The sequence below is a fragment of the Falco naumanni genome, chromosome 9 (assembly GCF_017639655.2).
Source record: "Falco naumanni isolate bFalNau1 chromosome 9, bFalNau1.pat, whole genome shotgun sequence".
Classification (NCBI taxonomy): Eukaryota; Metazoa; Chordata; class Aves; order Falconiformes; family Falconidae; genus Falco; species Falco naumanni.
The window spans coordinates 43,456,075-43,471,361 of NC_054062.1; the positions used below are offsets into that span (position 1 = coordinate 43,456,075).

At 39.1% G+C, this 15,287-nt stretch overlaps 1 protein-coding gene across 5 annotated transcripts in view; it reads right to left on the bottom strand.

Annotated features, from left to right (window-relative positions):
- Nucleotides 1–746: 746 nt before the first annotated feature.
- Nucleotides 747–15,287, bottom strand: part of ANXA11 (annexin A11) — a 29,071-nt gene continuing 14,530 nt past the window's right edge. For all 5 annotated transcript variants that reach the window (XM_040605981.1, XM_040605984.1, XM_040605983.1 and 2 more), the window contains 14 exons: nt 14,365–14,425; nt 13,054–13,178; nt 11,366–11,719; nt 10,751–10,838; nt 10,264–10,358; nt 9,711–9,824; nt 8,498–8,588; nt 8,296–8,375; nt 8,103–8,159; nt 7,090–7,183; nt 6,905–7,000; nt 4,263–4,321; nt 3,528–3,650; nt 747–1,507 (listed from right to left, as the gene is read on the bottom strand). In XM_040605981.1, coding sequence (XP_040461915.1) covers nt 1,448–1,507; nt 3,528–3,650; nt 4,263–4,321; nt 6,905–7,000; nt 7,090–7,183; nt 8,103–8,159; nt 8,296–8,375; nt 8,498–8,588; nt 9,711–9,824; nt 10,264–10,358; nt 10,751–10,838; nt 11,366–11,719; nt 13,054–13,178; nt 14,365–14,425 — 1,497 coding nt within the window. In that variant the 3' untranslated portion in view covers nt 747–1,447. The remainder of the gene's footprint in view (nt 1,508–3,527; nt 3,651–4,262; nt 4,322–6,904; nt 7,001–7,089; nt 7,184–8,102; nt 8,160–8,295; nt 8,376–8,497; nt 8,589–9,710; nt 9,825–10,263; nt 10,359–10,750; nt 10,839–11,365; nt 11,720–13,053; nt 13,179–14,364; nt 14,426–15,287) is intronic.

The window sequence follows — 15,287 nt, forward strand, 5'->3', positions numbered from 1 at the left end:
ATGAAGATACACGTTCAGCTCCAATTTCCTCTCAACAGACACTTAGATTGACAAAACTGAATGTATGGAGTGGTCTGGCTTTGGACGTAGTCACATTGCTGCCACTGACGGCAACAGGAGTCCTACCTGCACACCCTAGTCAGAAATTTGTCATTTGGCCACACAGCCACCTTATTCTGAAACCTTTGCACTCTTCGCCATTCCTGTAGTGACAATGCAACCCAGAATTAATTCCAATATCCACCCCTATGACACTCCCATCTTCTTCCATGACAAACAGCAACACAACTTCTAGGGAAAAGGACCTGCCTGACCTTTACAGAATGGAGACAGAGTGTGCGTGTGTGTGTGAAATATGAGAAGTCTGCACATTCTTTATTAACAAGCAGTCTATTTTCACCGACCTAGCTCCAAACCTTTCCCCCCTTGCACTTCTTTTTTCTTTACATGTTTCTATTTTGAGAAAAACAAGCTGAAGAAACATCAGCCGTGCTAGCTGAGAATAAAAATTCGGACTTCCAAGAGTAAGAGAACTTATGCAAAATGAAAATACTGAGCAATAAGTACAGATTACTTATATCATGTACAGAGAATTGCTTATTAAGAGCACACAAGTCCCAAACTCTTGTCAACAGAACAATTTCTGAATACTTCTGTGGATTCAAGCAGAGAACTTCTGTGAAAACACTGTTACATAAACTGAGTCATCACTCGCATGTAAATCAACATGAACACCAACAAGCACATGATCTGCAAAAAGTTAGAAGACAGCTTTAATTTCATAATCTCTTCTTACATACATACTTTTAAGGCACAATCAAGAAACCTTAAAACAAACCATAGAACATTTACTATTGTCAACCTTATTACTGCCTTGTGACAACTGCCATAGTGAGAATGAAATGTGAAACACAACTTCCTTAAAAACAATCAAGCAAAGAAAACTGAACTTCACAATACTTCTTTAAAGAACAGTCCTAACCAGACACAAAATCTCAAGGCTGTTCTCTCCACACATCGGGGAGTTGGCTAGCATGAAATCAACTCTGCATACAATATATATAAAACTTGCATTAAAATGGCACGTAAAGTTTATAGAAAATAAAACCTTCAATCATACAACTGTGATTTTTGTTCCATAAACCAAACATATTATTTCAGTATAATATAAGCAAAAAAGAAATAATGACCTGTCATTCACGGATTGCTGAAAGTACTATACAGAATCCTGAGCAGACGGCACAGAAGCATGATATTCATATTTTTGAGGGCATTTACTGCCTACTATTTTTGAACTGAAGAAAAGATATATGCACTCCTTTTAAAATGTAATTGCTTTAGGAGAAACAGGTCATTTTATATTTACTTTTGGAGAGAAAAAAAATAAGGTGCTTTAAAGCAAAAAAATGGAAATAGGAGCTTTTTTAAGAAAAGCTCAATGCTCCATTTAGTCATTTCCACCACACAACTTGAGTAGGATTTTCCGGTAGTCTCCTGAAGTATCATCCTGGAAAGGAACCCAGAAAAAGAAAAGTTAAAAAGACTTGTGTTTTGAAACAGAAGAAAAGAGATGTAAGCATTGTAAATATGATATGAATGACCAAAAGATAATGCATCCAGGGCTGAAAGAAAGCAGGTGTTAACCTCTTAAGAAAAAATAAAAAAAGCTAATTAGAAATCAGTCTAATACACGTATACAAGTACACGGTAAAATGTGTTCCTTCTGTAACTGGAACCAGAAGCGTCAACAGAAAATATATTTCTTTATCAAACTGAGTTTGGTGTAAAGGTTCAACTACCTACCTGAGAACAGTTCAATAAAAAAATCTGACTGAAAAGCTGTCTTCCAGCAAAAGGTATTTAACTATGGGAAAAATAATACAGAAGCACTTTTCCTTGAAGTCAGTGTGGATATTCTTCCAGGGACAGCAACTGAAAGTTTACTCTTTATTACGTTAAACATTAAAAACAATGCCCTGATATCAAACAGATTTTTCCACAATTAGAGAACATCTTTCATGTTGTGGGCAGTGAATGTCGGTATGGATGCACTCACACACGTAGTTAATGACGAAAGGCCCCGCCAGCTGAATTCTGCCTGGTGCTCTTAGGAGTAAGGAGTGTTCCCTGGGAGCTGCTCATTAACTAGTTTTGGTTGATGAGGCCTGACAACCCTTTACACAGAACAGCTTCAGCTAGTGCATTTATCTCACCCTTCATCTTCAGGTATGACTGAAAACCATTTTGTCCAGATCAAAATTATTACAATAGTGACAAAAAGACACCTCAAAGAACAGGATAAATCCTGTGCATGTGTAGAGCACTCCCTACAAAATATAAAACATTTCTGTTTATATATGCACTAATAAAAAAAAAAAGAAGAAAGAAAGGAACTAAGAACTTCCTTTGCAAAGATTTTTTCAGCTTTACTTTTATAGAAATACAAAGTACAGCTTACGTACATGTAACTGTGGACGAGCATGCCCCATACTCATTGAAACGAAGTTTTAAGTAAGTTCAGCCCATTAAATGGGTATGGCCTGTTTCTGAATGGTAGAATTATTTTAATGTCAGATCAAATGAGAAGGGGAAAGAAAAAAGAAAGCACAGGGGAGGAAGAGAGTGAAGGGGGTGAGGGTGTGTCTCCAGCTTTTCCACCAATGTCTCACTGTTTTTTTACTCAGACATTGGTGGTTACACAGCATGTAACTACTGTAGCAGAAGCACATCTTTACTCCAGAGTTACACTCTTGGGAAAAACTTCTGCTAGGTGATCCTCTGTGGCGCATGGGCAGAAAGACCATATTGTTTCTGGCAGAAGACTCACATCAAGACTTTTTGGCTTCACTGTCTTTGCAAGGATTCCTTCCAAACACCACCAAGTTGCAGGCCCTCAGCATCGACAGCAGGAGGAATAAACAGGGGCTCAACAGATATGGCACCTTCACTACAAGGTAAATGAAAAGTGGTACCACTCACTCTCCTCCAGCTCTTACTGCCTTCTCCATCGGCAAGGAATCCTCTTGCTGTTGCTACAGCTGTTAACAGTAGTAGTAGGGTGGATAAACTGCTAAAGAATCTGAAGTTGATTTTCAAAATCTTGTAATTTCAAGAGAAAGAGGCAGCCAACTCTTAAAAGCCTATCAGGAGCTTTGCACTCTTTCAACACAGGCACGAGGTAGAGCACCATTCATTACTCAGTTGGGGGACTAAATGGTTTCGACAAGATCATATACAGAGATTGGGAGAGAGACCAGACTTAAAACCAGGTCTCTGAAACCCCTCCGGATCAATACCCCTTTCCTTCCTTGTCTGTTGACTTCCTTCCCCTCTCTAGCCCATCTGGCCCCCACGCGAAAGCAAGCGCTGTCTGTTCTCTGGCACTTCAGCCTCCACTCTCCTGACAAACACAGCCAACCAAACACAGCCCTACGCTCAGCGCAGTTAATAGCTATTCAGCGTAAGGGTCCGTGTTCTACTAGCAGAAAGGATGTCACAGCAGGGAAGATAAAATCTCCAAGTCTTACATGGATATCTGTGTAGAGAGATCTGCCATACATCCGCTTGTATTCTGCACGTATGTCCAGCAGGTCAACCTCGCTGCGTGATACCATGATTCGAATTAGAGTTCTGTCTTTTGTTCCCGCTCCCTGGAACAAACAAAACAACAATACAACGTATTAATAATGTGTGGAAATGTTGGATGATGCAGCACTAGTAAAAACAATATAAAAAAATGAATCATCACCCCCTAAATAACCGTTTATTAGCATAATCCCACTGATTTCAATAAGCTTGAACGGAGTTCAGCCTATCATGCTTTAATAAATTAAAGTTACTGGTAGGACACTAAGAGTCATTTCTCTGCACAAGAACAGTTAGAAAAAAAGAAGTGGGGGGTACTGTCAGAGGCACAGGGGGTCAGGAAAGTTGAGTGAGTTTAATGGCCTATTTATTTCTTTCAGCTAGAGCTCTCGACTTAAAAGGTATCAATTTCAGTGAGTGCTAAGCATATTTGTATTTTACCAAGTTACTCTGTTTAAGGTATGGCTGTATGCATCTCTGTTAAGTGGATCAAATTAGCTGGATTTTCCCAGCCTTTCATAATAATGACTGCACCTTGTTAGTCATCTGCCCACTGAAAAATGTCATACCTTCAGCTGAACGTATGAGCTGTATAGGCATACAAAAAAACCAAAACAAAACCAAAAAAACCACCAACCCCACACCGTAAGTTTACGTATATAGTCACAGGCACCTACCTTCATAGCTTTCTGCAATCTCTCTGCAAAAAAAGCCGGTGTGTTCTTGAGGCATTTAACTGCAAAAAGAAACAGTATTACAGAAATCAGGTACTCCTCCCCAGTCAGAACTCACATTCATTTTTTGAGCTTACCCTGGATAGTCACATGCTTTAATTTTACATAAACATACACCGATACAACGCAGCTTCCACTCCTTCAGTTAGTCACTGAAATGATTTTAAATCCAAACAGCAACTGCAATAAAGAGCCTATTGCATTTCATGGCTCAAGGCCAACTTTCTTGTCACTAGAAACCATCTAGCATGAAGTGCCCATAATTAATCTTTAAAAGAGTCTAACGACCAGATTCTTGCTTATGAAGGGAAAAAGAGAGGATGGGGAGTGGGCAGAAGACTTGAAAGAACACATAGTGGTGCTCCTGGCTTTTTCCCTAATTTAAGAATTCTTAGGCCACGTACCTGAAAGGTATGAGAAATTCAAGTTCTGCCCCAATATAAGTTGGGAAGCCACCCACGACAAAAACCTCACCCTTACGTTTAAAGTTAGTTACATTATTGGGTTTTTTTAGCCACAAAGTTCACCAGGAAACCTGAAAAATTCTTAACATGCTTATTTAATAATGATTGGACTTTATATTTAATTAGCACAGTTCATTAGAAATCTTATAGAGCAAAATCTAAATCAAGTTACTGTCATGTTAATCAGGATGATGAAAGAAGCCTCCATCACTCTTCAGAATTAAAATCTATATATTGATCCTATGCTGGTTACAAGTAAACAATCATGCAATCTGTGGCAAAGTACAGAGAAAACAAACCACACCTGGCCGGTATTTTATAGCACAAAAAGGTATCAAAAGCAATCACGTAAAATACAGAACAAAGGGGTAAACCTAAATAGGTATTTCACAGCAACACACATTCTATATAGGGAAAAGTACATTTCTGAATAGAAAAATGTAGATGAGAGAGCGCAGTTCACCATGCACAGTTGTCAATGATAAGTATAATAGAATTCAAAAACAAATGACAAATGAAATACATGTTTCTTTCTCACAGTATTTAGCTAAAACAACACACTTGCACTTTAAGATGTCTGAAGATGTTATTGTAAGTTACCAGTTGTACAATCCAGAAAGCTTTAAAGAAAGCAAAATTAAATATATTCAATTAGAAAACCTTTTTTTCCTGAAAATAAGGTTCACAGAACAAATGATGCTAACATCTTTGACCAATATAGATACATATGTGTATATACATATAAACACATATAAATAAATAAAAACTAAACCAAAATCTATTCAATAAAGGAATTATTCAGCAAATATTAATGACAATTCTTGCTCAAAGGGCCACTGGCTTCTTTGCAAGCTACAGTCCCAATTCTGAATCTGTATCTACATGGGGACTTGTCAAGTGACTGCAAAGCTCCATTAAGTCAAAGGACTTCCTAACTCTGACAGTACAGTTTCTTTACCAAGAAACACTGGGAAATATTATTTTTCCTAAGTTTGGTTTTCTAACAATACTTTTTGAGGTGATAAATTCTGAATCACACCAACAGAGCTGGACCTAGTCTGGGTCACTGAAAAGCCACTATAGTGACAGCTTGGCCAAGTAGAGTAAGAATAGTTACATAGTTCACATATGCACAAAATAGGAGTGAAAAAAAATATGAGGCTTTTAAAACTGATTCCCATTTTGCAAGATTTTGTTACGAAGTTCCACGACAAAAAAATCTGTTGCAGTTGAGCCAAATTTCCTCTCCCATCTTGTTTCCAAGTGATGCAAAGTACATTTTTCCTAGTTATTTTGGTAGGAGGCGCTTTATATATATGTGTGTATATATATATGTATCTCACTTTTCACTAACATATTCGACACCAAAGAACAACACTTTTAAAGGAGCAGCTCTAGATACCACAATAAATTCACAATAATAAACAGAAAAAGGAATGGAGATGTAAAGAAGCAGTCTTGTCTAAAGAGATGAGAGACGAAAGATGACAGACTCCACAATTTTATCTGGAACAAAACATTCCAAACAAGAGTACTGCACAACAGCTCGAGGCCTTGTCCCAACCTCATGGAAACTAATGATTACCTCCTAAGGGACAACAGTAGACTTGAGATAAGAGCCTTTACTCTTCAGAAATACTGGAGGCACTTAAAAACATTTAACAAAGCTTAAGTACAGGAAATGTGGAAAAACTAACCCCTTTGCAACAAAATTGAAGTTTTCTTTCTACTAAACAGAGGTAGAGGTAACTAATTAGAAGGTTAATGCCTATATTTTGCTTCATTTCCAAAGCTGTCCCACATACTCCATTCTCACTGACTCAGCGGTTGGAACAAGTCCTCATCACTTCTTAAAACAATGCCAAGTACAGTTAATAATTCTCTCCGCACTTGAACATGTGAGATTTAAATTCTGCAGCTGCCCGAAACAAAAGCTTCCTCTGTCATTCTGAAGTAAATTAAGTGGCCTGTTTTACAAGTGACTTCACAGAAAGCTCAACATTAAAAGCAGAAAACTGGAATTATTACTAAGAACACCATCATTCGCTGGAGTCACAGATGCCACCATCTGAGCCAGTTGTAGTGGAATACCAGGAATGACCTGGCTAAGACGACACATACCTACTGCCAGCATGCCCTTTTCCAGGTCTCCAGACATTTCACGACATATGCTTTTTTCAATGTCCCGGTTACACATCCTCTGGTATTCGCTGAAGACTGTTAATGGGAGAGAAAGATTTCAGGAGTCATTTTTATCATTACCTACAACAGAACCAAGTTACTGTTTACACAGAGGACACCATTACCTGCTCTGAGGTGGGCCCTGCTTCTTGCGCACAGAATGGCATTGAATTTGGATTCATCGGTTCCTAGACGGTTCTCTCCAGCTGCATATAGCTCCTGAACACAGATGGTAATTCACACTTCATTACTCAGAAAAGCAGTCAGGCTGAAAAGCTGAGTTGCAGATCGGCTTCCTTATAGCCTGCCCTCCTTTTATACTTATTTCTTAGTCTATGTACTGCTGGAAAACAGGAGCAAGCAACTAAATATCGAGTTCTAACCTCCCTACAATGTGCTATGCCTGCAGTCTTCCTAGCTTACTGACACTAAGGGCTCAGACACAAGAGCTCCAGATTACTAAAGAAGGGAAAATTGTTTAAAAAATACCTGAAGACTGTCCTTCCTAACTGGGTTTACGTCTGGCTGTTTTTCTACACCTTTAAGGATGTTCTGGCATTTTCTTGTCTTTTGGCTGAGGCATACTACGTAGAAAGCTGATTACTATTTATATGACAGCAATGTACTGAAATGATCCAGGGTTTTCTCTTGGCTATGTGGTGAAACAGAACATACAAAAAACTTATCTGGGCGAGTTACTAGTCCAAGTGCCTTATTTGCTGCAAAAATCCAGAGTTCCTTCAATAACAGGCAAAGGCTAATGCAGGTGTTGCACAGATTAAGATCTAATCCACACACATATCACCTCAAATCTCTTTGGACCATTCCCATAATAGGCAGCACAATGGTCACGGGACTTATGTAGAGTCACGCAACACCTGGAAAAGCCAGAAAGCTGACAGAAAGAGATAAACCCCCCCCCCCCGTGGACTCTGTTTGCAAGAGCTCCATCCCTATAAGGGAGCTACATGGCTCTAACGCTCTGTCAGGGCTTTTCTTATCACTTCCATCCACTGAAACATAAGCACTACATCAGGAGAAGTCACAAGGTCTCCAAAATTAAGAGTAAGCAGAAGCTACACAGTCAAATTTCAGTGTATTGAGTTCACCGTAGAAATGAAGAAGAATTTCCACTGACCTGCACATCTTTTTGTACAAGAGACATGTCAACACTTGTACTTTCATCTCTGTTTCCCTAAAAGAATTTGAAGATGCAAATATGTTACTGGTGGACCTTTTTTTTAAAAAAAAAACAACAACAAAAACAAACCAAAACCAACCCTACAAACACACACACAAACCCAAATTCCAAAATCCTAGCGTGCAAGTACCTGAGAAAGTGAAATTAAAAGCCTCTGAAAGTGTCCAGATGTGTCACTTTTTATTGCTTCCTCCAGAGTCTTCTTAAATTCTGGAAGAGACACACAGCCATGAATCATCATACACCTCTGTTCATTTCCTAAACTCATACTGTCAATCAGTAATTAAGAAAGAAAAAGAAGAAAATTCTGATGGAACTGTAACAAATCTAACCTGCTTTATAGACCCTGTTGAGTTCCTGAATATGCTCATTACTGCGAGATGCTAAGATTTCAATGAGGCAATTTTCATCTGTGCCAACGCCCTAAAAAAAAGCATAAGGAGAAAACACACTCCAGATTCTCATCTTGCTTCTACAGCCTAGTATAAAAGAAATGTAATAAAACTATACAACAAAATACAATTTAGAATGTAATCTTGTTATAGGAGAAGTCAAAGTAGTTTAAGTGCTAAATCCTATGTATTAAAGATACAAATTAGGCAGATAATGAAAATTATCAAAAGAAAATTTCATTTTTAAATGTCATCCTTCACCCCCCATTTTAGTCATTTTAAGAATAATTTTTTTCTACCGCTGAAGATGAATTTGTTAATTCTCATAGTAACTTTCACTAACTAACAGACAGCAGTTGCAATTACAACACAGCTAATGCTCCTTCATCCTCCTAGCTACTTTAAATTTGTGCCCAAAGATCGTGTAAATATATGTACTGACTTAGTAATGGAAATATTTTTTTCACCTTCATTTAAACATTGTCTTGAAATACAAATGTTTGACCTGTTTTTATTTTAAAAAACTAAACATTTATAAAATAGTCTGATTGTTTTAAAGAGAAAGTACACAATACTTCCATAACGCTTCAGAAAAGGTTCAGCACGGGCTAGGGAAATATACTTCCGAGGTGGAGGAAAGGATAAGAAGGTGGTACACCCTGTCCAAAATCTTTATGAACCTAGTTTTCTTAATTATTCTTGAGCACTAAGTATAAAGTCACTGGAAACAAAGTTGAGCGGGTTTATAATCAGATCCATCACAGCTCAAAGCAAAAACTCAGAAACAAAGACACCCCATGCAGTGGCTGGCTTAGAAGAGAGCCGTCTCAGTAGCTTACTCAAGACTATGTAACAAATGAACTGCAACAACTGTTAGAACTCAGTTTCTGCCTTTTCTGGATATTTCTTTATTAATATTTTTTTGTTACCACACCATCCTATTGAATAGTCTTTACCTATAACCTATGGGAATAACATTTCTCAGTTGTACTATCATATACCTCCAAGAAAAAGGATACAGTTCAGTCAAACAGTGGACTGAATCTCTGGACAGAGAGGAGGGAATGCAAGTCCAAGCTTTTAAAAGATTACCAAAAATTTTATCAGCTCATGTATTTTCTCCATCTTATAAATTTTCATCTCTGACACAAACCTTTATAGCTTCCTTGATTTCATAAGCATCAAACATGACAGGTGTTTTCATCATTGCTAAGATTGTCCTCTCAAAGTTACCCGATAGCTCAGACTTGAGATCCTTGATCAAATCCTAATGAGAAATAAAAACAAGCAAAAAACGATAAAGACCAAAACTGACAAATGTAAGCACAAAAATTGTGGATTTTAAGTAGAATTCTTTATGTGTAAGCACCAATAGTATATCTTCAAAGTAAAGCTATTCCCCTTAACAACACTAAAAACAGCATAATGTAACATGTACATCTAGGTCATTAAGGTCCAACTAAATAGACTGCACAGACCAGAGTCAAAGCATCCATTTAGCAGAGAAACTGCTTTACATGTTTCATCCGAAACATGCCATGAACAAGGCAAGAGTGGGTAAAAGCAGAACCCTAAACAGGCTATGACTTGTGTCCCATGTTCCCCTTAAGCAACCTGCAATCTTTTTTTCCAAACCCCAAGTCTTCTGACTTCCAGTGAAGGTAGGCTCTTTATTCTTCTTCCTTCTGTTCTCGTGAGGTATTTACCTTTCCATAAGCTGTTTTGAAGGACAGGATGATCTGCTGCCGTTGCTTGTTTGAACGACTTCCGAGACAATCGATAATTGCCTGTTCATCAGTTCCTGTCAATGTATACAGACACCACAGAATGAGCATGCACGTCACGTGAGGATGCAGCTTTCCATTTCCATTTATTACCTTTTCTATATCCAACTGAAGGGCATGTATGCCTTGAATTCACCTATAGTAACTCCTCTTGTGTATGACCACAGAACTTGAAGCTCTACTCCCAATCACAAAAAACAGAAAGAATACCAAAAGAACTCCAAAACCAAATGCCAAATTCATGGTATTGTTTACGCCTATATGAACTTCCAGTAACTCTTCTCATAACCAAAGACAATACCATGTGAACTGGCTCACTCGGTACACACATAACAATGGAGAAAGATCAGTGCTGAATCAAAGCTGCAATTCTGCTTTTAACTGAAATGTAAATCCACAGACTGCTCACCAAATCCCTTCATGGCCTTCCGTAAGACTTCTGCATCCTTCAGAGGGTCAAATCCCGGTGCATCCATGATTGTGCCTCGGTTTCCATGCTAAAATCAGACCAAGTTGAGTTGTGTATTATTGTAAATCAGTAAAATACTGTGATTTACTACCTAGGAAAGATGACCACTGTTACCAATCTTCTTTTTGTTAAAAAAGTAACAGAGAGAAATCAGAAAGACCCCACCTTAAACAATTTTTTCATTTCAATAGCCAAATTATGAGAAAATTAAAGGTCAAGAAGGTTCACCAATATTAAATCTGCTGCCAATTAATTCAAGTTTGATGAACCTGTATATACAACTGGCAGCACTTTGTTAATTAGGAAAGGCAAATTTCATTAAATTTGATTTCACGTCAAAAGTTTCTTCTTGGACAATATGGCAAAACAGCATTTGTTTCAAGTCATATGAGCCTGTATTGCTTGCATTTGGAAAGGATCCATCTCTCTCTAGTTAAACTTCTTTTCGTGACCTCTTTTCATTTTTAGGGTTGCTTTACACTTACATACACAAAGGAAATGTAGAGAAACATACACATGGCCACATCTCAGAACCAAAACACTGAATGCTCTTACTGTTACAGGAGAGACCGTAGGCCCAGTAGCTCCCGGGTAAGAGGGCGTAAGCGGATTCACAGCTGGGTTTGGTGGATAATTCGGCATGGGCTGCTGCCCTGGGTATGTTGCTGGTGGTTGTCCTGGATAGCCCATAGGCTGCTGACCAGGCGGTGGCTGGCCTGGTGCAGGGCCACCTGGGTATTGTGGGTACGATGGCATTCCTAATGGTGGATACCCTCCATAAGAGGGCTGTTGTCCTGACGGAGGTTGCCCAAAGCCACCAGGAGGGACTGGGGGATAACCCCCAGGTGTTGAAGGATATATGCCTTGTGGTACATTTGTCCCTCCAAAGGTCCCTGCCAGGTTGGATGCCTGCAATGACAGCCAATAAAGCAAGAGACAGGAAGGTGTACAAATGGTTGTGTTACAGTATCGTACTTAATACAATACAGCCTCCCTCCCCACCAACACAGATGGGTGGTTCTGCATCCGCAAAAGAACTTCGCACTGATCATGTCTTGCTAGAAAGCAAGACGGAAAAAACCCTGTATTCAGTTGACTCTTGCATCAGCTGCCACTCATCAAGAAGCAGAACCAAGAGACCCATACCTGCCACTACATCCAGCATTAGACACCACTCACACAGAAGAGCACCAACAGTCACACACCTCTGAGTCTAAAAGCTTACTTCAGCAACACAAAATTATGCTTATCCCTTCTTTGTCCATCGCTGCTTTACATGACCTAAGCACCATCTGAGTGCAGGGATTTACTATGAGCAACCTCTGGCTGGTTTATGATGCACTAGATGCATTCTACATTTGGAAGAACATCTACAGAAACTGCTACAAAGATACTCCACTCCACATGTAATATCATCTTCCCCACGTGACACACCCAGGCCCTCCTCTACAGGGGAACCAGAAGAACTGACATTTGATGATTGCAGTGTTCTCAGAAGCTAGTTGCTGTGGTGCACCCTAGATAGTTTGTTGTTCATTTTGACAGCAGGCTGCCAAATCACGGAATTTAATCGCTGCCTCAGAAAGGCATCTAACACAAATGCCTTCCTACAAACTGCGCATTCGTTATGCAGCATAACAGATTTCTGAATACTGAGTTGTCATAAGTGTCACTCACTTCTACTATATGCAAAAAAAAAAAAAAAAAAAGGTCATATTGGAAACGTCTGCATTTTCTCCAGTCAACATAAAATGTTTTTGCTGCCATCTGTTAAACATCACTGCTTATAGGAGACAGCGGATCCCATATTCTTTTCAGGAATAAGTCACCGGTACCTCAAATTGCACAGCCTTGTTCCTTATTCAGACTGGCCAAAACCCAGGTAACAGGCAAAATCTGAACTGCGTTTGCCAGTGTGACTACATTAACAATGGACAGATACTCAGTAGTGTTAGCCTGTCCCCTATTTGTCTGCACAGCAAAAGCCAAGTTACACTGTTGTTATGTCCATGACACTTGAAGTTAGGCTCTCAAATCAACATTTAACTCACAGTCTGCTTTCCTAAAATAAGAAATAGTTTGCAGTAACCACTTTCTTCAATAGATGATATTGAATGCTCAACATCTAAACAGACTAGACAGCCACAGAACTCAAGCAATAAACTTGTCAGTGGTAATGCCAGAAACATATCTGAGCACTTCAGAAAGTCATAGTAAAACACACTAAATGAAAGCAAACTCACCATTCCAGCCATGTAGTTGGGATTGAACTGATTGGCATAGCCAGCCACATTTTCTAGTCCAATTGGAGGTGGATTTGCAGGCGGGTTTGAAGGTGGATAGGCAGCGCCGCCCCAAGGACTGCTACCTGAAATCAAACAGCTGTGCTAAAACAAGAAACTACATCTTTTTAAACTTACTCCTTACTTAAATTTTTAACGTGATGTCTGTTCAAGAGTAGCAGTTTGGGAGAAGGAAAAAGAACTGAAGAGGTGCAGGATAGCAGTACACTTACGAAGTAAAGAAAAGCCTCACTGGATATTTCTAATCACACTGGTTATCATTGCATCTGTAAGCTGCCCTTTAGAACAACCCTGAACATATTTTAAAGTTTTAACACTTCAGAGTTCATACTGTAAACACTGTATTTTGAATAGACAGTAGTTTCCTTTAAATTACAAAGTTGTCTGGGTCTTCCAGTAGGAAGATATTATTAATGCCTTTTAGGCTGCCAATTTGAGAGATGTCTACAGAGCATGACACAGTACATTCACAGATACACAAGTCACAGAACTTGGCTGCAGACAGCAGTGCAGACTTCTCCACGCAGCAGTCTAAGCCAGAATATTCTGCTGTGAAACAGGACTTACCCTCCCAGGCTAGTTTTGGCTTCTCATTGTACACTGCTTCCCCTTCCCGAGTTAGCTTGCCAAACTCCACACTTCACCACACCCATATAGCTCCAGACCTTTCTTTCTACCAACAATACTAACAACTGTAAGTTTCATTACCAACAACTGTAAAGTTCACCCTGATACCAAGCAGTAGTTACACATTTCATCATCTTTGTATTGTAATTGATATCCTTTTTAACAGCCCTACTCCTTCCATATACAACCATCTGCCTAAGAACAGTGAATTATGGATAATGTCATAAATAAAGCCCTAATTTTTTGTGGGATATGGTTTTAAATTGTGTGACTGATTTCTCCCCATACTAATTTTTCCCACCAGCTGCCTTCAAGACTCAGTACTGACAGGACACCGTTCCTTGACATTTATTGATTTTGGTCAAATCATGACCATCTCCTAGTGCTGTGTGCTGCATCTGAGGTGAATGAAAATGGACCTTATATGAGCATGTGGTAGAGCACCCACATTACGGAAGTCAGAATCCCCAGCCAAGATAAATTAGGACTTAACAAGAGAGCATAGAAAATTTTAGTGAGTCAAGAAAACCCTCTGCAGTCCTGTTCTTTGTCCACGCCACCTTTCCATTCCAGATACGATCACCCACAGCCATTTAACCAGTTTACTTCATCTGATCAACTTACCTGGGGCTGCTGGCGGATATCCACCTGCTGGGGGACAGCCAGGGTAACTCATGGCAAAGATCTGAAAAGTGCATGTGATAACAGTTATTTTCTGGCATGCTTCACTAACTACACCAAAAAAAATGAACAGGCAACATGTTTGCAGCAGCCAGTTACCAAAATGTAGACGTAAACTACACAACTTGCACAGGCTTTTCCTTTTGCTAGGCCAATGAACATGTTCAGGTACCTAAGCAGTTGTAAATTCACTCCTCAGACTATTTTTCTTATTTGTTTCAATTACTACTTACTGCTTGCTTTGTCTATTATGTTGATAAGGATGTATGGCTTTAAAAAGCTTACTTTATTGCATTATTAAAGTCTCCAGAAGTTTGCAACCTATACAGAACAGTCTGACAAACCAGCTATATCTTCAAGTGAGTAATTGTATGAGAGGTGTTAAAATGCATTTAAATGCAAGCATCTGCAAAAGTGCAAGGTCAGAGTAAGAAGTGGAAAGGATACACTTCATGCTTACAGCATTGCCATAAAATATGAAGGGCTGACAGAAAGGATAAGATCACCAGAACAAATTTATCTCTCAAAGTTGATAGTGCCTCTGGAGCACAGAAGTGCAGACTCATTAGCTGTCCAAAACAGAAGTGGAGGTCAAAAAGGAAGGACAGCTAAATGAAGGACAAAACGAGAGCTGTTTTCCAGCATACAGAAAGCCTTATTTTAAACAGATGGTAAAAGTAACTCAAGGAACTTGTTCCAGAGGACAAAAACATCCATAATCAGTCTTAACTTTTTCAAGGTTATTTTTAGTGACAATTCCCAATTTATTTTTAAACTGCCATGCAAGCAGTATCCCCTCCCTTTCTTTCCCCTCTTTCCCCTAAAGCACTATCTTTTGCACCTGGCTTGTTTTGCCATGTTTTGGA